We start from the raw sequence: 22,363 nt of genomic DNA on the forward strand, positions 1-22,363 counted from the left end.
GACCTGGAGCTCACTTCTTCAGCAGGGATGCCTGTCTTCAATCTTGAGGACGTCAGTACTACAAGCTCAGTGATTTCTGCTGTGGGAGGGAACGGTTTGCAGCAGGCTCCCACGGTTGGGAAACAGCAAATTGTTTCTGTTTTATCTGCTCACCACCTCCTGGTTTTTGAAGACTCCACATGGCCAACAGCAACGTGTGAACCTTGTCAGTGGCTGACAGATTAATTTACCACCCATACCTACACGGAGGCTCATTCACATCTATTGTAAATTGTACCAAATTTCACAGGCTGTTTAAGAGACAACAGGTGGAGGAGGGAGGGGGTGCTGGGGAGGAAGTAGAAGTGAAAAGTGCCTGAGGAAATTGCTGAGTTTCTGCCTCATCCGATATCAATCTTGTGGCGCTGACTGGAAGAGGCCAAGCTCCTGATAGACAAACACCTGAATGCTCAGGCGGGGACAGGTGCAGTGACTTCAAAGATGCACGGCAGCTCCGCAGAGACCCAGCCAGTCAATGTTGAAATTAAAAGGAACACTTACCCAAGGCAGTTTGGAACGGGGTGCACCACAAATCAGAAGCCCTTTCACAGATGGCAGGGAACTGCAGAGTAATTATTGTGCTCGAGAAACTGTTATGCTCACGCTTTGAATATTCAGAGAAAATACATTGGTTTAAACTTCCCACCTCATCACCATGCCTAGCTAGATCCTTTACAGTACAGGTGACCTGGGTTCAATTCCCACCACTGCTGTGAGGAGTTTGTATGTTCTGCCCGCGACTGTGTGGGTTTCCTCCGGGTGTTCCTGCTTCCTCCTGCAGTTCAAAGATCTACTGGTTGTACTGTAGGTTAATTGATCATTGTAAATTCTCCGGTGATTAGGCTCGGGTTAAGCAGGTGATTGCTGGGTGGTGTGGCTCAAAGGGCCGGGAGGGCCAATTCCCTATTGTATCACAATGAATAAAAAATAAATGAAAGTACCGAGATACTTTCTCTGAGTACCGAGATACTGAAACCATAATTCAGCTGCTTCTAGTCTCTTTTCCATTTTCCCCAGCAATGAAAAAGAGCCTAGAAGCAGCTGAATTATGGTTCTACAGGAGAATGTTAAAAATATCATGGACCACACACACATCAAATGAAGAAGTTCTCAGAAGAGCCCAAGCAGTTCGATCACTCATATCAACAATAAGAGAAAGACAACTCAGATTCCTAGGACACATCATGCGGAAAGCTGAAATGGAAAAACTCATACTCTCTGGAAATATCGAGGAGAGCAAACCTAGAGGAAGACCTCGGCTTACGTACATCAAAAGCCTAGCCAGGTGACTACACATCGAAGAAATGGAGGTCATCCAAAGAAGGAGGGATGGATCTATATGGAAAACGATGATCACCAACGTCCGCATCGGATATGGTACTTAGACAGACAGACCGAGATACAATTAAACACTTGCCTTGCACACTGTTCAATCGATTGATTCATTACACAGTGCATTGAAGTAGAACAAGGTAAAACAATAACAATGGAGAATAAAGTGTGAAAGCTACAGAGAAAGTGCAGTGCAGGTAGGCAATAACATGCATGATCATAATGGGTAGATTGTAAGGTCAGAAGTCCAAGTTATTGTACTAGGGAACAATTTAATGGTCTTATAAAAGTGGGATAGAGGCTGCCCTTAAGCCTGGTGGTACGTGCTTTCAGGCTTTTGTATCTTCTGCCCAATAGGAGGGGGGGAGAAGATATATATATAGGGTGAGTGGGGGCTTTGATTTGCTTCACTGAGGCAGTGAGAAGTGGAGGCAGAGTCTATAGAGGAGGGGCCAGTTTCTGTGAGGTAGACAGAAGTTTGTCCAGTGGTGCAAATGGCTCTTGAGTTGGGCTAGCTAATCCTTTCACACAATGATAAACATCCTTTGCACTTAACCGAACTGCAGTGTGACTGATGCTGACTCTGGTCTGCTGTGATTAATTGGCAGGGCGCTGTGTTCTTGCGCACTGCATTTGACCTTCACAGTACAGTTGATGTCAATGTTGTGCAATTGTTGCGTTCAAATGAAGCAACTGGCAATTCTGATCTGGCAGAGTGCTGTGGGGATATCCAGGGGTCATTAATTTAGAGGATATGCACTTGTCCAAACTGCATGCACTTTCATAACAACCTATAAACAAAATCCTTCCTGCAGTATTTAACCTTTAGTCATTGGGGTAAAGCTGTAGGTGTACGGATCAAAAGATCTCAAGAAAAATGTAGAAATGTAGTGAACTTTAAGCAACCTGCCATACAGTTTTCATTCAATAGCACTGATTAAAATGGCACCACTCCAGATAGTTTTACGATATCTTGCTCTTGCTTGGTGATACATCAGCATCTGAGACCCCTCTGTGTTCACAGCTCATTAGGGGCTCCAACATTTTAAGAATAACGGAAGGGGCAACTAATCTGCAGATGTTGAGTCATATATGGAGAGGGGCACGAGGACTGGATGGGCAGGACAGATTTCCAATCCTGATCTCAACCTCAGCCTTCAACATTCAAGATAGGTTAATGTCATTTCTAGTGCACAACTGTAAAGGAGAACAAAATAATTGTTACCCTGGATCTGATGCAACACAAAAAAACACAATAAGATGAAGAACACAATAATAAAAAAACACAATAAATATAAATACATAAGATAGCTTGCATGCGTAGTCCATAAGGTGATGCTAGACACAGGACTGTCTGTACATAACAACACACATCAAAGTTGCTGGTAAACGCAGCAGGCCAAGCAGCATCTATAGGAAGAGGTGCAGTCGATATTTCAGGCCGAGACCCTTCGTCAGGACTAACTGAAGGAAGAGTGAGTAAGGGATTTGAAAGCTGGAGGGGGAGGGGGAGATCCAAAATGATAGGAGAAGACCCCTGCCATTGATCTCGGCGGCTCCAACACCTCAGGACATATTCAAAACCCGAACACGTTCACCAGCAACTTTGATGTATGTTGCTTGAATTTCCAGCATCTGCAGAATTCCTGCTGTCTGTACATAAGGTGACTGGCGGGACATGATAAAGTAGTGGTGGTTGGGGTACCCTGAACACCAGCAGTGTAACAGGCATTTGATGATATTGGGGGTGTGGAGGGGTGGATTATTGGATGAAGGTGTTGATCAGCCTTACTGCTTGGACAGAGTAACTATTTTTGAGTCTTCTGGTCGGGTCACTCGTCTGAGTGCTACTGGTACCATGTAACCCAATACTACCTGTCGCGTGGTCGAGTGGTCAGTGACTAAACCGGCTCCCCCACCAGGCTTGCCTGGTGAGGAGGGTGGCTAGACACCCTGCAGAATGAAAAACAAGACCTGGCAAAAGGCGGATGAACCCTCTCGTAGGGTCAACGGCCATCTAGCAAACACGTGCCGTGAAGCACGGAAAGGGCATCCTTTGCATCGAAGCTTGGTCTGGCCATTCACTGCAGCAGAACTTCCCCCAGCTGTCTTGGACCCCACCATGCCGCTGGATCCAGGAGGGGATGTCGAGAGGGTGGGTCTGGACCTGTGCAACCCCCTACTCACCTAAAATCCACTCACTAACACGCTGTTCCTTTTTGAGGAGTGGGGTACCACCCCACTAACTGACTGAAAGGAACCATCATCATCCTATGGGATGGATAGCCAGAGAGACCAGAGATTTTTGCGTCTGGTGGTCCTGGCATGGATGCTACATAGCCTCCTCCTTGACGGGAGTGAGATGAGCAGGGAGGGTAGGATCCTTTGTGATGTAAATGGCCCTATTCCAGAACCTTTCTGTATATATACCCTTGATGGCAGGTAGACTGGTGCCAGTTATGCGTTATGCATTATACGTGACTACTCATTGTGGAGTCTTTTTGTCCCCTGACACAGCGTAGAGCCAGTGAAGCAGGATAGAGCCCCCGAAACAGAGTACAGCCCGTGAAAGGGCACCATTCAACAACAGTTGCTTAGGAAGTGCAACAATGATCAGACTGAGAGAGAGATATGCTTCAAAATAAAATTTTCTAAGATTCTCCAGGTAATTAATTTTGAAGGAATGAGACTTCTGTGACATTAAATGTTCAGGGTTGGAGATGATGTACGGCTGTCAGTATGACTGGTCGCATCATTAAAGTCATATCACATTTAAACGTACCTTCCAAGCTCTTTCTGCTCTGTTTATTGGATATTAATTGGGAAAAGTTGCAACTTCACGCCCACGCAATGCGAACGGTGACAAGTCTGTCAGTCTGTAAGGAAGCAAGATTGCTCAGAACAGAACTTTGGGTTCTTGTGTTTTATTGTTTCTGTGCCTATGCCAGCAGATAGTGAGGTAATAAAGAGTGCAGCTATTTGCCGTACACTGTAACATTAAAGTGAAGCTTTAGAACTAGGAATGGCGCAGGGAGCTGTTGAAGACATAAAGGCTGACATTGGGCTCAGTAATAAATCACTATCTAGGAAAAGATGAGAGTGAAATAGACCAAACTCAATGTGGTAGTTGAATATTTATCATCTACTAAAATCCTGGGAAGGGGAAGACTTTTATGTATATCAGTACAGACTTTAAGGGCCTTGTTTGAGAATATTTTTGATACTAAAATTCAGCAAGGATTGTATAAACCCTACCAGACCAGCAATCTCTGAAAGTTTATTCAGTTCTCAATGTTTTGTTTAATTATTGTGCTCTAACAAAGAGAACTAAAGGAACATGCACATTGGATTGGGTGGTGTCTACACCCACACAGAGAAGGTGGAGGGAACACAGCGATTGTCTGCGACTGGGTGGAGACCAAGCGAGACCATAATGTAAAGTCTTCGATTTGTACAGCAGGGAAACAGGCCCTTTGTCACAACTTATCCATGACGACCAAGTTATTAATATTATTATTTGTTTTTTTTTGTATTTGCACAGTTTGTCTTCATGTTCACATTGGTGGTTTGTGAGTCTTTATGTGTGGTTTTTCATTGTTTCTATTGTATTTCTTTGTTCTACTGTGAATACCTGCAAGAAAATTAATCTCATGGTGACATACATGTACTTTGATAATAAGTTTACTTTGAACTTTGAATGTTTAAATTGCCTCACTGAGCTAGTCTCTTTTGTCTTTTTGGCTCTAAACCTTTTCTCTCTGTGTACCTGTCCAAATAGCCCTTTAGAAACCATAGAAACCATAGAAAAACTACAGCACAGAAACAGGCCTTTTGGCCCTTCTTGGCTGTGCTGAACCATTTTCTGCCTAGTCCCACTGACCTGCACATGGACCATATCCCTCCATACACCTCCCATCCATGTATCTGTCCAATTTATTCTTAAATGTTAAAAAAGAACCCGCATTTACCACCCCGTCTGGCAGTTCATTCCATACTCCCATCACTCTCTGTGTGAAGAAGCCCCCCCACCATTTGTATTTGTAAGTATCTGTACCGTACATGACCCTGGAGTCTTAGAAAAGAACAGCACAGAAACAAGCCCTTCGGCCTATCTACTCTGTGCCAAACTATTTAAACTGCCTACTCCCATTGTCCTGCAGCAGGACCATAGCTCTCCATATCCTGCTATCAATGTACCTATCCAAACCTCTCATAAATGTTGAAATGAGCTCACACACACCCCTTGTGCTGGCAGCTCGTTCCACACTCTCACAAAGCTCTGAGTGAAGAAGTCTCCCCTCATGTTCCCCTTAAACTTTTCACCTTAACCCATGACCTCTAGTTGTAGTCCCACCCAGCCTCAGTGGAAAAGGCCTGCTTGCACTTATCCTATGATACGTAAATGACATAAACAGTGATGCTGGCTGAGAGAAGGTGATAGAGTCTTGTTGGTTTCAGGTGTACTATTGAACAAGCAAAGGGAGGAAGATGGGCAGGATTTCTGGATCAGAGGAAGTGGGACATGCAGACAGATGCACAGGAGCCTCAGGGAATATGAGACAATGACAGAAGATGAAAGATTCAGCTTAAACTTTTTAATCAATGTATAGTGTACCTTAAGATTCATCAAACACCAACAGCAGCCCGCAGGAGAATTTTCAATTAAAAATAACGCAACACACATCAAAGTTGCTGGTGAACGCAGCAGGCCAGGTAGCATCTATAGGAAGAGGCGCAGTCGACGTTTCAGGCCGAGACCCTTCGTCAGGACTAACTGAAGGAAGAGTGAGTAAGGGATTTGAAAGCTGGAGGGGGAGGGGGAGATCCAAAATGATAGGAGAAGACAGGAGGGGGAGGGATGGAGCCGAGAGCTGGACAGGTGATAGGCAGAAGGGGATACGAGAGGATCATGGGACAGGCATGGGACCAGCAACTTTGATGTGTGTTGCTTGAATTTCCAGCATCTGCAGAATTCCTGTTGTTTGCGTTTAAAAATAACGCAGTAGTCTTGGGCAACACACACAAAAAGCTGGAGGAACTCAACAGGTCAAGCAGCATCTCCGGTTGATATTTCGAGCCAAAACCCTTCATCAGGACTGGAAATGAAGGGGGCAGACGCCACAACGAGAAGGTGGAGGGAGGAGAAACAAACAGTAGTGCAAACAGATTTCAGAATGGCTGGTTGTAAACAAGATCAAAGTGGCAGGTTTGAAGGGAGGAAGGGAGGCTGTAGTGGAACTAGGGAGGGAATCCCAGACCTGGCCCTTGTCAGCAGTCACCAGTGTTCGCCTGATGGGATTTGTTTCAGTGTATAGTTGACCCCTCACCCTGACACTGTCCTCCCTGATCCGGGCCCTCAGCTCGAGTATTATTTCCCATTGAAATCATTTTCAGAGACTGGACGGATGGAAACAGGAGATTGATTGAGTCGCTGGGAAGGTAGGGGATGTTTGTCCTTGGATTGTGTCCAATGGGCTCTCTGTTCTAGTTTTGGGACTCCCACTAAACCTGACTGTGTTGGAGTAGCGGTTCAGGTTTCTTAGTACTCCATGCTTCAGGATTCAAGATTGAAGATCAAATTTACTCATCTCATGTACATCAAAACTTTCAGTGAAATCTGTTGTTTGTTTTAACAACCAACACACCTACAACGTGAAAGTCTAAGGGACATATATGTAGCCAGGGTTCCTAAGACCTTTGCACAGTACTGTATTTGTCAATGTGGAGCGGAGAGCGATTTTGTAATTCTGGCTGGAACACAGGATGTTGGGAATGGTGAGTGGGTACTGCCGTGGGAGGGACAGGTGGCAGAGAAAGAGTGGCAAGTCAGGGGCAGGGGTAGCAAGGGTGCTAACACACCCAGCCCTGAGACACCAGGCAAGGCCTTTTGATTCCAAACAATTGGTTTATTGATCATTACAGAACGTCTCTCTGGTATTTCCAGCTCCATCCCCTCTCCCTTCCCCTTTTCCCAACCATGATTCCCCTCTCCCTACCCCCTTCCCACTCTCAGTCCACAGTAGAGATGCTTATCAGAATCAGGTTTGTCATTGATCTCATATATCATGAATTTTGGGTTTTTTTTTGCAGCAGTACAGTGCAATACATAAAATTATTACAGCACTCTGCCTAAGACTGTTACACAGTACTGTAAGGATGTGCAGGGTGCACCCTGAGAGTATTGCCACACATTCTAGTGCCAACATGGGATTCCTGCAATGTTTGGCAGAACAACACAAGCAACAACAAGACAGACCCCAGCAAGCAACAAAACAAGAGCTAGACATCCCCCCTCCCCGTCCCTCCCTCACACCGACGCACATACACAGTCCTCTAACCCCAAGACAGTCTGTGTCCTTCGGCTTCCAGCAGACTTGGATTTGGACTCAGATATTCAGACACTGGGCCGTCAACTACCTCAGCAGGCTCTCAAAGACATGCAGACTGGGGTTGCAGCCAGTGAGCCTCAAGCTCGACGGATGGGACTCAATCCTTATCAACCCCAGCACCCGCCGATCACTGATGTTTCCGTGTTACATTCTGATGTAATGCCTGGGATTTGTGAATTGGTGGGGGGGCTGGTATCACAACAGGACTACTAATCTCTTTTAACACTTTTGATTCTGTTTTCTGCTTCTGTTGATTGTGACAATGTAGGCACAATGTGCTGTACAGCAAGTAGTCATCACCATCGTTATGTGCCGTATCTTATGATATAGGCGATCACAGTCTTTTCATGGCTATTTTTCCTACAGAAGTGGTTTGCCATTGCCTTCTTCTGGGCAGTGTCTTTACAAGACGGGTGACCCCAGCCGTTATCAATACACTTCAGAGACTGTCTGCCTGGTGTCAGTGGTCACACAACCAGGAATTGTGATCTGCACCAGCTGCTCCCATGGCTTCACATGACCCTGATCGGGGGTGGGGGAGGTGGGGGTACTAAGCAGGTGCTACACCTTGCCCAAGGGTGACCTGCAGGCTAGCAAGGGAAGGAGCACCTCACACCTCCTTTGGTAGAGACGTGTCTCCACCCCGCCACCCAGGACATGTAGTAGTAGATAACAGAATTGGAGCCTCTCAAAGGTTAACTGAGAATCTGCTGCAGATAACCAATTTAATGAACCATATATCGTATCCTCAGGTTACTAGGAGCTGAGCGTTATGAAGATTTTGTTATTATATTGAGCATGCATCCCTATGGCAGAAACAATTATTTCGCCCCTTTATTAAACTTTGAATCATTAAGACTGAGGTCACGGAATATGCTTTCATGCTTTCATATCATTTGACCCTTTGATCATCAGAAGGCAGGCAGGATTTAAAATTATATTCCATCCATCCCTCCAGAATCTCCGAGTGACAGCACAGGAAATGAATCCTGTGGTATATTTTATTTATCCGAGGCACGTGTCCAGTAAGACAATGAGGAGGAATGGTCCTAACGCCAGCGGCCTCCTGCGGAGACAGGCTGGAGTGACTCAGCTGAAACATTCCTCCAGACTGGCGTCTCTTCTGTCGTCTCCCTACAACAAAGGGATACCACCATGGGTAGGGGTGACACTGGAATTAGAACTGGCTTATTATTATTACATGTACTGAGATACAGTGAAAACACAGGTCCTGTACTGTGCTGTATTGTTCTGAGTTCTATGTCTTAAAACTGGTACTACTCACTTTAAGAAACACAGTTCCTGGAATGTTAGTGTGCCAACCATGCCAGGGTCGTTACTGTCTCTTGTTTCAGTATCAGTGTAAGCAATGAGCAGACCTTTCAAGTTCAAGTTTAATTATCGTTCAACAGGTATACAGTTAAATGAAACATTTTTTTCTGGCATCAAGGTACAAAACACAATACATAGAGTCACATACAGCTTGCAGCACATATGATGCAGTACATAGTTACAATATAATATTAGCACACGTTCCTGAGTGGCATGACCTGAAAATTCATAGTGCATGGGATGTTGTCTTGGAGCCATGTTTCTGCAAGCACAAGGATGCAACAGTTCCTCATCTCACATTGGGTCAGCCACAGACGAAGGCAATCCAGCTCGTCTTCCAGGAAGCGAGCACTAGAGAGTGACACTAGGGAATCTGGCCCACAAAGGCCAGCCCCCTGCCCAACACAGATCCCAGCATACCCACTGCTGGATGGTAGATCCCTGGAGAACTGAGGGGAAAATTGTACTGTCAAGCCTGTCTTTGGAATGAGATGTTCAAGCAAGTTCTGGCTACTTTCTCTGCAAGCCCTGTAACACTCTGCAGGGATTCATTCTTAGAACCCAGAGCAGGATTTGTTATTTAATCAACACTGCAAAATCAGATCATCGGTTGGTATCAAATTGCTGTCTGTGCAGAAACTAGCTGGCACAACAATGACTTCAGAAACCCTTCCCATCCCTGCAAACCACTGGGTGATGTTGGCATTCTTGAGCCACAATGTAGAAATATAAATCTCTCTCTCTCTCTCGAATGAAACATACTGGAAATAACTCACTAGAGGTGCAGTGAGGGTGCCATGGTGACATAGCAGTTAGCGCAATGCTATACCAGCACAGGCCGTCAGAGTTCAGAGTTCAATATCAGCTCTGTCCGTAAGGAGTTTGGATGTTCTCCCTGTGAACACGTGGGTTTCCTCTGGGTACTTTGATTTTCTCCCATATTCCAGAGATGTGCTGATTAGTAGGCTAATTGGTCATTGTAAATTATCATGTGATGAGGCCAGGGTTCAATAGGTGGGTTACTGGGCGGCAAGCTCATTGGGCCGGAAGGGTCTGTTCCGTGTGTATTTCTAAATAATAATAAGCAACTTACAACAGTATAGACCGCTCTTCCTCTTGTACTTTGAAGACCTACCCTGGTGGAATTCCTTGGAGTGGTCTAAATGTTTGCATTACCATTCTAAATGTTGTGACATTAGAAAGGAGCCCATTGCCGATGGTTATGTTGAAAGATAATGTGTCCTGTGGGACTCATTACGGCTCCCAGACGGAAATGAGGGAGGAAGGGAGAGCCGTCACTGAAGCTAAATGACTTAGAGGGTTATTCCGTGGCCTTCACCTTTGGGTCTGTGGTTTGCATTCTGTTTCCCGGCCAGCCACCTCCTGGGAACAGGCAGGGTCTTCTGTAAATCGAAGCCTGTCAGCAGGCCCACCGCTCCCTCTGAGTGACCGGAGTTCCTGAAGGGGTGTAAAACTCACAATTCAGACTCTTGTTCTTGCACGCCCACTTTTCAGCTGTTTTCAGTGCAGATGGGTCCTGCAGCACAGAATCACCGTTCAATTAAAACCTTGATATTTTGAATTCCTTGAGGGAAGATGTTATTTTGAGCTTTCAATATTCACAGGGATGAACCTTCAGCTTTTTGCTTCCCACCGTTTAGAACATAGAGTACAGGACAGTACTGTACAGTACAGGCCATTTGACCCATGATGTTGTGATGTCCTGATACCATCGATAGCCATTCATGACTGTCCTTAAACTGTGTAGACAGTTCAGAAACCCCACAGTGATGGGCTGGGCATCACATAAACAACAACAGATTTCCTCAGCCAGAAGACCCAGGTGGACTTCTGACGAGTTCACTGTTTTGTTACGATGAATGGCTTCCCCTTTTCTTTCAGATGTATCAAACTCCTTGAACATACACTCCCAGTGGCTGTGGTGGGATTCGAACCTGTGTTGGAACTATGTCCCTTAGACCAGCAACATAATCATCATCCTCTCTGTTCATTTTCATTTCCCTCCCTGAAGGAGGTTGTTGTGCATAAATTGGTTGACAATTTCCCCTCAGTGACTGCACTTGGAAAAAGCATTTTTTGACTACCAGTAAGACCAATGCCAATACAATGCAAAAAATTAGGATCATCTCAGTGAATAGCATGGACTTGTTGGGCCGAAGGGCCCGTGCTGTATACTCTATGACTTTGTACACAGATGACTGTAAAAAGCGAAGTCCTTTCTCCTGTAGTACCCAAGGACTCTGGATAAGTCACTCCACACACTGTGAACCAGAGGTAGATCCGTAGCTAATGGACTTTACATGCTTTGACCTTTTAGTTAATTGCATTTTGAATGATCACTTTAAGTGAGAAGCAAGGTCCTAAAGCTAAGTACTAACCATGGAGTACTAATCTGGAGAATCTGGTGCAGTAACTGTTACAGACATTGTCCGTCTGAGCACCAACCAGTGATTATTTACTGTATGTGGACACTGGTCTGTCATCCTCTGTTGAACACCCTGTCCATTATGTCCCTCACCCACGAACAGTGGGAGTGAAATATGCTTTGAAGCTGCTGCGTTCACAGCAGACAGATGCATTGTTTTAGCTGTGGAAAGGAGACTGACATAATGATTAATTTGTAATGTCAGATCTCTCGGAACAGACAAGTGGAGAGGAGAGCTGGCATTTGACCTAAGCCAATGGGGTGCTGGCCGTGCTCTGAACAGACGAGAGGAGAGGAGTGCTGGCTGTTGACCTAGGGCAATGTTGTTTCTCCAGAGCATTTGCCTTCTATAAACTTACTGTGCAATCATGTGAGTTTTCACACCCAATCTCAGATGTGAGCAGATGTTCCCAAGGCTCAGCTTTTGACTCTGAAGGGTTATAATGCAGTGGATTCTAGTTATTGGGCCATCAGTAAATAGGGGCAGCTGCTTATTTGGGATAACTCTTAAAGAACAAGGCTAATTGAGAAAATATCTGGGATTCTCTTTATTTATTTGGACACAATGCCGGTTAATTAGGACAGGAGACTTGCCGAAGTTTGTAACTAGTGTCAGTCATGTACACTTGTGTAGTCATTAGACTTTCCTTAGAGAGAACAGTTTTTAAATAGTGTCAGCTGTAAGTGTTTGTGTTCAAAAGCAGTGATATTTGTCGCTGATAGTTGGTGAGAAATAAGCAGTAAGACAATTCAGAACTGTTTTGCTCACCGCGTTTTCTAGTATTCAGGCTTGGAGATGCCAGAAACGGCCGGGAGTGGAAATAAGGTGATTTCACTACTTCAACAAGTTAGGACCAATGAAGAACTTGAAGGTATCGCCAATCATCTTGAATGTTACAATGAAAATGAAGATTTGGAGGATGCAATCATTGAAAGCATTGTATGAAGGCAGCCCATTACCTTCAGTAGATGTCTGCACTAATTTTGTTCATTTACAGTCAATCAAAAGAACATGTCAGCATATACTGGGTGAATTCCTCATTGAAAACTGTCAGGAACCACAGTTTTATAGTACTGTAGTAGTAGTATTAGTGTTCTAATTTGTTCTGTATTTCATTTAAATATTTAATCTGTTACTCAGTTAATGGTACTTTGACATTTTTATATATTTTTAACTATTTCCATAAAACTTTGGCTAATTGCTGCACCCCCTTAATTGGTCCCAATGTGTCCCAATTAACCAGAATCCATTGTACTGATTGTTCAGCATCTCATGTAAATGCAGACTCTATGTTGTGTAGCATAAGAACCCAGCAAGACAGGCAGCATCTATGGAGAGAAATAAACAGTCAATATTTCAAGCTGAGACCCTTTTTAAATACCCCACCAAGGCAAATCCTGCCTTCCTGTTCTAAATATCTCACCAAGGCAAAACTGGCCTCACTGTTCTAAATACCCCACCAAGGTAAATGCCTCGTCTTCATTCAACCTGCCAATCCCTCTCTGTTTCTTGCAGACAGACCCTCCTCATCTCCAACAAGGGCAGGAGAAACAAGTTCGCAAAATTCTATCATTGCTCAAAAAAGCATTGCTTTAAGGACAAACACTGGTGTTGAAATGCATCCATCAAAATAAAAATAAAACTTTAAGTACATTTTAAACAATTATTTTTCATTACAAAGCTAATTAAATTGCAGTGTACAACTACATTAAAATTTATAACCATGAAAATGGGTTCAAAATTGAGAGCTCTGTTGGTTCCATAAAGCCCGCTGCTGCAGAGTTCGTTTAAGCATTTGATTAATGTGTATTGATTTCTTGTACATATCTCCGCTGCTTCAGATAAATCCCAAGTGTATGATTACTCCAGTATTAATGTCGCTATCACTGGAGAATGCAAATGAAAATTTGAATCAATGTGTGTTTCTAATTAGTTACATCAATAATTCATTTGTGACAATACAGGAATATTTTAGAAAAGCTTCACTGAAAATCCGGCAAAAGATAAGAATATGCTGTTAAAGTATGATCGCCATGGTAACGTAGTGGTTAGCGCCACGCTATTACAGCTCAGGGCGCTCTGGAGTTTGGAGTTCAATTCCGGCGCTGTTCTGTAAGGAGTCTCTGTACGTCCCCACTATGGAATGCCTGGGTTTTCCCCAGGTTCTCTGGTTTCCTCCCACATTCCAAAGGCGTACCTGAAAGGTTAATTGGTCATTGTAAATTGTCCTGTGATTAGGTCAGGGTTAATCAGGTTTGTCGGGAGTTGCTGGGGCAACGCGTCTCAAAGCGCTGGAGAGGCCAACTCCTTACAGTATCGCTAAATATATAAAATAAATATAGAACTCTACAGCATGGAACAGCCCCTTCACCTCAGCTGATCAACAATGACCATCTCCAAATAAGAATCAGGTTTATCACCATTGACATAGGTTGTTTAATTTGTTGTTCTGTGGCTGTAGTACAGTGCAAGGCACACACAAAAAAAACGACGATAAGTAACAATAAATAAATAGTGTAAAAGAGGAATAGTGAGGTAGTGTTCATGGGTTCATGGACCATCAGAAATCTGATGGTGGGGGAGAAGCAGCTGTTCCTGAATCATCGAGTGTGTGTCTTCAGGCTCCTGTACCTTTGCTATACTACAGTATATGATATTATCAGTGCTGGCCCTACAAAAGGCCAGGGTGAAACATTCTGAATAAATAATTAAATCATACCTGAAGATGTGACAGAACCATACAGCTGATTCTCTGTTGTTCCAGAATCCAGAGGCAGATCTTGTGTCTGGATTATGGTTGCATCTGTTAGCCAACAACTTATCCCATCTACCGATCTGATGGAAGAGCTGGCCTTTAGCTGGAGCTAGCAGAGGAATAAGGGGCCAAATGGCCTCCTCCTACACAATAAGTCATTGCCAAGTCAGAATCAATGTAATTGTATTATCAAACTACGTATGACGAAGGGTCTCGGCCCGAAACGTCGACTGTACCTCTTCCTAGAGATGCTGCCTTGCCTGCTGTGTTCACCAGCAACTTTGATGTGTGTTGCTTGAATTTCCAGCATCTGCAGAATTCCTTGTGCTTGACTTATTTTCTTGCAGACTTTTACAGGAAAATAAGGAAATACAATAGATTTAATAAAAGAACTCTATGTAAACAAAGACAAACAGCAAATGTGGAAAGAGGCCAAATTCTACAGATAAAAAATAAATAATACTGAGATCATGAATTGTAGAGTCCTTGAAAGCGAGCCTGTGGGTTGTGGAATCAGTTCAGTGCTGTGGTGAGTGAAATTTTCGACTCCGGTTCAGGAGCCTGATTGTTGAAGGGTATTAACTGTTTCTGAACCTGGTGATATGGGACCTAAGGCTCCTGTATCTCCTGCTGATGGTATTAGCGAGATGGCTTGGCTGGTGGTTCAGGAGACGAATCTTATACAACCATTCCCATGGTCAGTTATGTTGTAAGATAATTACTGTGCTTCTACCCTATAAAAGCTTTGATGATGTTCCTGTTTTAATACTGGACGAGAGTATCTTTTCTTGATGGTGATGGATGCTGCTTTCTTGTGGCAGCACTCTGTGTAGATGTGCTCAATGGGGAGGGCTTCAGCTGTGATGGACTGGGCTGTATACGCCTCTTTTCACTGATATCTCATCTGTTTAATATCTGTCCCTTAGGTAAAAAGTGACGAGCGAATTGTCAAAACTGAACACGGCCTGCTGATCAGACGAGTGGAGAGTCGGGACACCGGGCTGTACCTGTGCAGAGCAGAAGAGCAGTCCTTCACTCACACCATCGTCAGGCTGGATCTGCGGGTTATCGCGAACGAGCAGATGCTGAGCGCCCAGAAGGCGGCGGAGGAGGAAGTGAGGAGCCGGGACTTTGCCTCGGAGTCGCGGCTGAGATACAAGGAGTACGTCCAGCTGCTGAGCAGTGCCACTTTCACTGTGGACGACTACTGTGAGCAGCTGTGGCACCGTGAGAAGAGGCGGCAGCGGAACAAGGGAGCCGGGAAGTGGAAGCACGTGCAGGAGATGAAGAAGAACAGGAACCGACGGCACCACGCCTAGGCCGGTGCCGCAGGAGAACGGGGGTCCCAGCCTCAAGCCGAGTGGCCGAACTCCGCGAACACTCTGCACTCCGCCGAAGCAAGGACTTTCAATCTCACACAACGTGCTCAGGGTATCCACACTCTGACGATGCATTCTTCTCTAAGGCTACATTCTGTAGAATTTACATCATTCAGCCCAGCAGACCACAGAGCACTCCATCTCTAAAGGATCTCTCTACTCAGCATGGACTCGATGAGCCAAAGGGCCTGTTTCTGAGCTGTAGTGCTCTATGTGTCTGTCTCACATCTCCTCACACTCCAAGGTACAGCTCTTCACGGTCACATTCCTCAGTGGCGGAGGACGTGTCCGAGGAGCAGCTCCTCGAGGCTGCAACACCTCACACCATGTCCTCCTGAGGAAACACCTAGAGGTTGTGGTCATTGTTCTGACCGAACGGCAAGTCTGAAGTTGGTGGGTCCAGTGCTGGATTGTTGCCATAATCATTGGTGTTGCTTTAAAACTCAACTCTGGACACTGCTAGCAGTCATTAGAAATCAACTGGTGCCTTTTCTGTGATTCAGTGGCCAACACTGATAATCACCGAGCACATTCCGTCAGCTTCTTCATCAACATCAGCCCAGTATAATGGGACGATGTTATTCTTTTTTTTGTTGTAAATGTTCATGGTATTTATGCATGTGACTTATTATTAAATGTAAACAGAAGACGAATCTTACACAGCTGCTTTCATGGTCGGTTGCGTTGTAAGATAATTACTGTGCTTCTACCCTGTAAAAGATTTGGTGATGTTCCTTGTTTTGATAATGGGCAAGAACGTCTTTTCTTCTTAAAATGTTGGCTGATGGGTGCCAGGAAGACTGTAGAGGGTAAGCAGGCAGGTACCTGGGGAATACAACACCCAGGGCCTGTTTTAATACTAGACAAGAAAGCCTTTTTCTTCTTAATATGTTGGCTGGTGGGGACAGGAAGAACCTCTGTGGAGGTTAGGCAGGCAAGTACCCTGGGGATACAACACACAGGGCTCTCAGCTATACTGCACCTGTTTGGGTTGGCAGTTCCCAGAGGAAACCTTGCCACAGTTTGGTTGCATGGAACAAAGATGGACAGATGTCTGACACTTCATTAAGGTGAAAGGAGAGAAACCCAGCAGGACAAATCAGATCACCACGTGCACAGTGTGTCTCTTCAGTGGAGACCCTCCCAAATGGAGCCCATGGTGACCGAAAGTTTTGGAAAGAGGCTTGCAGGAAGGCTTGAGAATTAATAATTCCACTTCCTGATTACTGTTTTCCTCCCTGTGTTATTACTTACTTTTTTGTTGATAATATAATGAATTTAGCAAACCTGTTTAAGTTAACATGTATACAGGAAAGTTTCAGCAAGGAGCTGAAGTGACAGAACTTTGGTATGTGTGTCACTGCAAAACAAATTCCTTACTCCTTAGCTTAGAATTCAGTTTTATTTACTAGTTGAGCCTTCTTAGAGGTTCTTTTATAGTTGAGTTGATGTATGATTTCCTAGAAATGTCACCTTCAAACAAACAAGATTTGTGAACATTGACAGCCCATTACCCTCTGTCCAAGGGAAAGATCCAACAACTCCTCTGCTGAATATTCCTGGCACTCCAGGGCTGTTGTCACTCAAATGGGTCTCCGTGGACATTGTCACATCAGCCAGATCCATCTCCTTGGAAACTATCTGTTCTGGTCAGGGCGGAGAGCTCAGAGTGGTGCTGAAGGCCCGTCTCTCTCTTCCGGGTTCCAGCCAGAGTGGTGTCTGTTGAGTGAGGAATGCCAGCTCACAGAAATGAATGTATTGTCCATCCCCTTTAACCTGGTGTTTGTTCGTAATATACAGCTTAGACCATTGAAAGGTTGAATAGTCTGTTAGGCTGAGTAAGCAACTCCTTCTCATCATCAGCATGTCCTTCCAATCCTACAGTTTAATGGTTTACATTCAAGTAATGTTCCTCATCCAAGTAATGTTTCTCATCCTTCACTATCAGGAGGCCATTCAGTCCATTGAGTCTACGCTAGCTCTCACTGCAGTGTTGCATCAGACCCATTGCCTCCACCTTTCTCGTAACCTGTGAAGTTGACATTATGGGTCGAGACCCTCATGGGTCAAACCCAAAGTATCGACTGTCCATTTCCCTCCACAGATGCTTCCTGATCCATTGAGTTCCTGCCAGCAGCTCATTTTTTGCTCCAGACTGCAGTTCTGCAGTCTCCTGTGTCTGATTTCCTGGTAGCCTTTACTCTCCCACAGGTACTCATTAACATCTTCCTGAACTCGCCTACAGACAAGGGACACATTACAGCAGCCTGTTATCCAACTAGTCTGCACGTGGGAGTGAACCAGACCACCCAGGGAAACCCACTTGCTCATAGAGGAGCAAACAAAGTCCATACTGACAGCACCTGTGACCAGGATTAAACCTGGGTTATTAGAGTTGTGAGTCAGTGACATTACTTGAAACACCAGCGTGTCAATCAGTCAGCACGAACTTAGCCAAGACAAGCTCTGAGGAGAGGACGTTTAACAGGATTCTGCCTGGATTAAAGAGCATGTTTTCTGAGGAAAGTTTGAGTGAGTTAGGGCTTTTCTCTTTCTAGTGTAGGAGGATGAATGAGAGGTGACTTGATGTACAAGATGATAAGAGGCACAGATCGAAGGCATTTTCAAAGGGTGGAAATGGCTAATATGAGGGAGCATAATTTTAAGGTGATAGAAACATAGAAAATAGGTGCAGGAGTAGGCCATTTGGCCCTTCAAGCCTGCACTGCCATTCAGTTTGATCATGGCTGATCTTCCAACTCAGAACCCTGTACCTGCCTTCTCTCCATACCCCCTGATCCCTTTAGCCACAAGAGCCATATCTAACTCCCTCTTAAATATAGCCAATGAACTGGCCTCAGCTGTTTCCTGTGGCAGAGAATTCCACAGATTCACCACTCTCTGTGTGAAGAAGTTTTTCCTCATCTCGGTCCTAAAAGAATTCCCCTTTATCCTGAAACTGTGACCCCTCATTCTGTACTTCCCCAACATCGGGAACAATCTTCCTGCATCTAGCCTGTCCAATCCCTTTAGGATTTTATATGTTTCAATAAGATCCCCCCTCAATCTTCTAAATCCCAGCGAGTATAAGCCTAGTCGATCCAGTCTTTCATCATATGAAAGTCCTGCCATCCCAGGAATCAATCTGGTGAACCTCGCATTAGGGATCAGATATACTAACACCCAGGAATTTAAAGAACATAGAGCAATACATCACAATACAGGCCCTTCAGCCCACAATGTTGTAACAACCTTTTAACCTATTCGAAGTTCAATCTAACCCCTCCCTTCTACGTAGCCCTCCATTTTCTATCATCCACCTGCCGATCTGAGTTTCTTAAATGCTCCTAATGTATCTGCCTCTAACACCACCCCTGGCAGCATGTTCCACACACCTATCACTCTCTGTATTAAAAAAAATTCCTACCTTTGACGTTTCTCTTGTGCTTTCCTCCAATCAATATAAAATTATATCCCCTCACCTTGGGAAAATGTTTCTGGGCACTGACTTCCTCTACCACAATGCCCTGATGTAGACTGGCATGTTCACCCTCACCCCCCCATCCGAAAGCCAACAATCAGTCCTTCAGTTTGACTGATGGTGAGTGAGAGGTTGCTGCTGTGGCATCTCTCAACCCAATATCCTACCTTGCTCCCATATCCTGACCCATCGCCACCTGTGCTTCATTGAACAATAGTGGTCAATGGTTCTTCAGAGGATGGAGCCAAGTATCCATACCATTCCTATTACCAGAACGTTACTCCTTGAAGGATCAGATTTTTCCATGTAAAGATGTTAAATATATTCATTGTATTCATATCCTGGGAGTGGAATTTGAATGTATATTTTGGTATTATTTTAATAAAGTAGATTCTTGTCATTAAAATGATCTAAACGTTCCTTCTCGTTAATGTTGCATTACATATAAACCTTTCCTGAGATAAATGTTAGATTCTTCAACACTTCCTGGTCAATGTTTTCCAGAATCTTTGTAAAAATGTTGAGCAGCACACACAAAATGCTGGAGGAACTCAGCAGGCCAGGCAGCATCTATGGAAAGGAGTAAACAGTCGACGTTTTTGGCGGAGACCCTTCATCAGAACTCATGAAGGGTCTTGGCCCAAAACATTGACTGTCTATTCATTTCCATAGATGGTGCCTGGCCTGCTGAGTTCCTCCAGCATTTTGGGTGTGTGTTGCTCTGGATTTCCAGCATCTGCAGATATTCTCGTGTTTATGAAAATATTAATGCAACTGAAGAGGAGTCAGAGATGGGACAGGGGGCCTCTGCTTTAAAGTACTTCCAAGATGTCCTCCTTCTTTAAAGAATAGGGTTTCCCTCCCTCTACTGCTGATGCTGCCCTCATCCGCATCTCCTCCATTTCCCGTATCTCTTCCATTTCCCGTACCTCTACGCTTACCCAATCTTCTCACTGCCTTAACAGTGATAATGTTCCTCTTGTCCTTACCTAACACCCCAGTGACCTCTGTCCAACACCTCATTCTCTACAAATTCGCCATCTCCAATGGGGTCAATCATACCACCAAACAAATCTTTACCTTCTCCCACTCTCTGAGTTCTGCTGGGATTGCTCCCTCTGCGACTCCCTTGTCTATTTGTCCCTCCCCACTAATCTCTCTCCTAGCTCTTATCCCTGTAAGTGGCCTAAGTGTCACACTTGCCTATAAACCTCCTCCCTCACCTCCATTCAGGACCCCAAACAGACCTTCCAGGTGAGGCAACATTTCACCTGCAAATCTGCCAGGGCCACATATTGTATCCAGTGCTCCCAATGTGGCCTTCTCCACATTGGTGAGATCTGTCATAAATCGGGGGACCACTTTGTCAAGGGTCCACACCATCCACCACAGATAGAACTTCCCCGTGTCCGACCATTTTAATTCCGATTTCCATTCCCATTCCAACACATCAATCCAGGACCTTTTCCTGTGCCCCTTCCTCTATTCCCCACTATGACCTTTTACGTCCTCTCACCTGCCTTTTAATTCCCCTTGTCTCCCTCCTCCTCCCCTTTCTCCTGTGGTCTTCTCTCCTCTCCTATCTGATTCTTTCTTCTCCAGCTCTTGACCTTTCCCACCCACCTGGATTCACCTATCATCTTCCAGCTATCCTCCTCCTCTTCCCCCCTACATTTTTATTCTGGTATCTTCCCCCTTCCTGCTCAGTCCTGAAGAAGCGTCCCAGCCCAAAACCTCGACTGTTTATTCATCTCCACAGGTGCTGCCTGAGCTGTTGAGTTCCTTTAGCGTTTCACTTGTGTTCCTCTGGATTTCCAGCATCTGCAGACTTTCTCGTGTTTAATAAGATGAGACATTGGCTTTATCTGTCATGCATACATCGCAAAATATGGTCAAATATGTCATTTACATCAATAACCAACACAGACTGAGGATGGGCTGGGAGCAGGCTGCAAGTGTCACCGTGCTTGAGATGCCACCACAAAATGCCTACACTTGCTGACGCTAACCTGTACATCGTTGGAATGTGGTAGGTGTGGGAGGAAGCCAGAGGACCTGAAGGAATGCCACACAGTCACGGGGAAAATGTACAAACTCCTAACAGACAATGGGGTCATAGTGTCATAGAGAAGTACAGCACGGAAACTGCCCTTCAACCCATCTAGTCCATGCCAAAACCATGAAAGCTGCCTACTCCCATTGACCTGCACTGGAACCATAGCCCTCCATGCCCCTATTATCCAAACTTCTCTTAATCATTGAAATCAAGCTCGAATAGACCACTTGTGATGGCAGCTCATTCTACACTCTCATGGGCCTCTGAATGAAGAAGTTTCTCCTCATGTTCCCCTTAAATTTTTCAGCTTTCACCCTTAATCATGACCTCTGGTTGTAGTCCCACCCAATCTCAGTGGAAAAATCCTGCTTGCATCAACCATATCCATACCCCTCGTATTTTGTATATTTCTATCGAACCTCCTCTCAATCTGTGTTCTAAAGTATGCAGTCCTAACCTATTCAATCTTTCCTTCTAACTCAGGTCCTCTGGACCCAGCAACATCCTTGTAAATGATCTCTGCACTCTTTCAACCTTGGTTATTTCTTTCCTGTAGGCAGATGACCAAAACTACACACAATACTTCACATTAGGCCTCACCAATGTCTTATGCAACTTCAACGTAACATCCCATCTCTTCTACTCAATACATTGATTTATGAAGGCCAATGTGCCAAAAGTTTTCTTTACAGCCCTAACTACCTGTGACACCACTTTCAACAAATTATGTACCTGCATTCCCAGATCTCTTTGTTCAACCACACTCCTCAGTGCCCTACCGCTTACTGTGTAAGATCTACCCTGGCTGGTCCTACCGAAGAGCAAAAGCTCACACTTGTCTGCACTAAATTCCATCTGCCATTTTTAGCCCATTTTTTCAGCTGGTCCAGATCCCGCTGCAAGCCATGATAGCCCTCCTCACTATCCACTACACCTCCAATCTTGGTTTCATCTGCAAATTTGCTGACTCAGTTAACCACATTATCATCACATTATAACCACATTATAGATGACAACAATACAGGACCCTGCACTGATCCCTGCGGCACACCACAAGTCAGAGGGCTTCAGTCAAAGCTACAATGCTCTACAACCATTCTTGGGCTTCTCCCAAAAAGCCAATGCCTAATCCAATTTTCTACCTCATCCTAAA

The 22,363-nt window shown here is 44.8% G+C and overlaps 1 protein-coding gene across 9 annotated transcripts in view; it reads left to right on the plus strand.

Annotated features, from left to right (window-relative positions):
* sema3d (sema domain, immunoglobulin domain (Ig), short basic domain, secreted, (semaphorin) 3D) overlaps positions 1-19,548 on the plus strand; it is a 270,876-nt gene extending 251,328 nt beyond the window's left edge. For all 9 annotated transcript variants that reach the window (XM_063072672.1, XM_063072668.1, XM_063072670.1 and 6 more), the window contains one exon: positions 15,221-19,548. In XM_063072672.1, the coding sequence (XP_062928742.1) occupies positions 15,221-15,613 (393 nt within the window). In that variant the 3' untranslated portion in view covers positions 15,614-19,548. The remainder of the gene's footprint in view (positions 1-15,220) is intronic.
* The last annotated feature ends 2,815 nt before the right edge of the window (positions 19,549-22,363 follow it).

The sequence above is a fragment of the Mobula hypostoma genome, chromosome 20 (genome assembly GCF_963921235.1).
Source record: "Mobula hypostoma chromosome 20, sMobHyp1.1, whole genome shotgun sequence".
Classification (NCBI taxonomy): Eukaryota; Metazoa; Chordata; class Chondrichthyes; order Myliobatiformes; family Myliobatidae; genus Mobula; species Mobula hypostoma.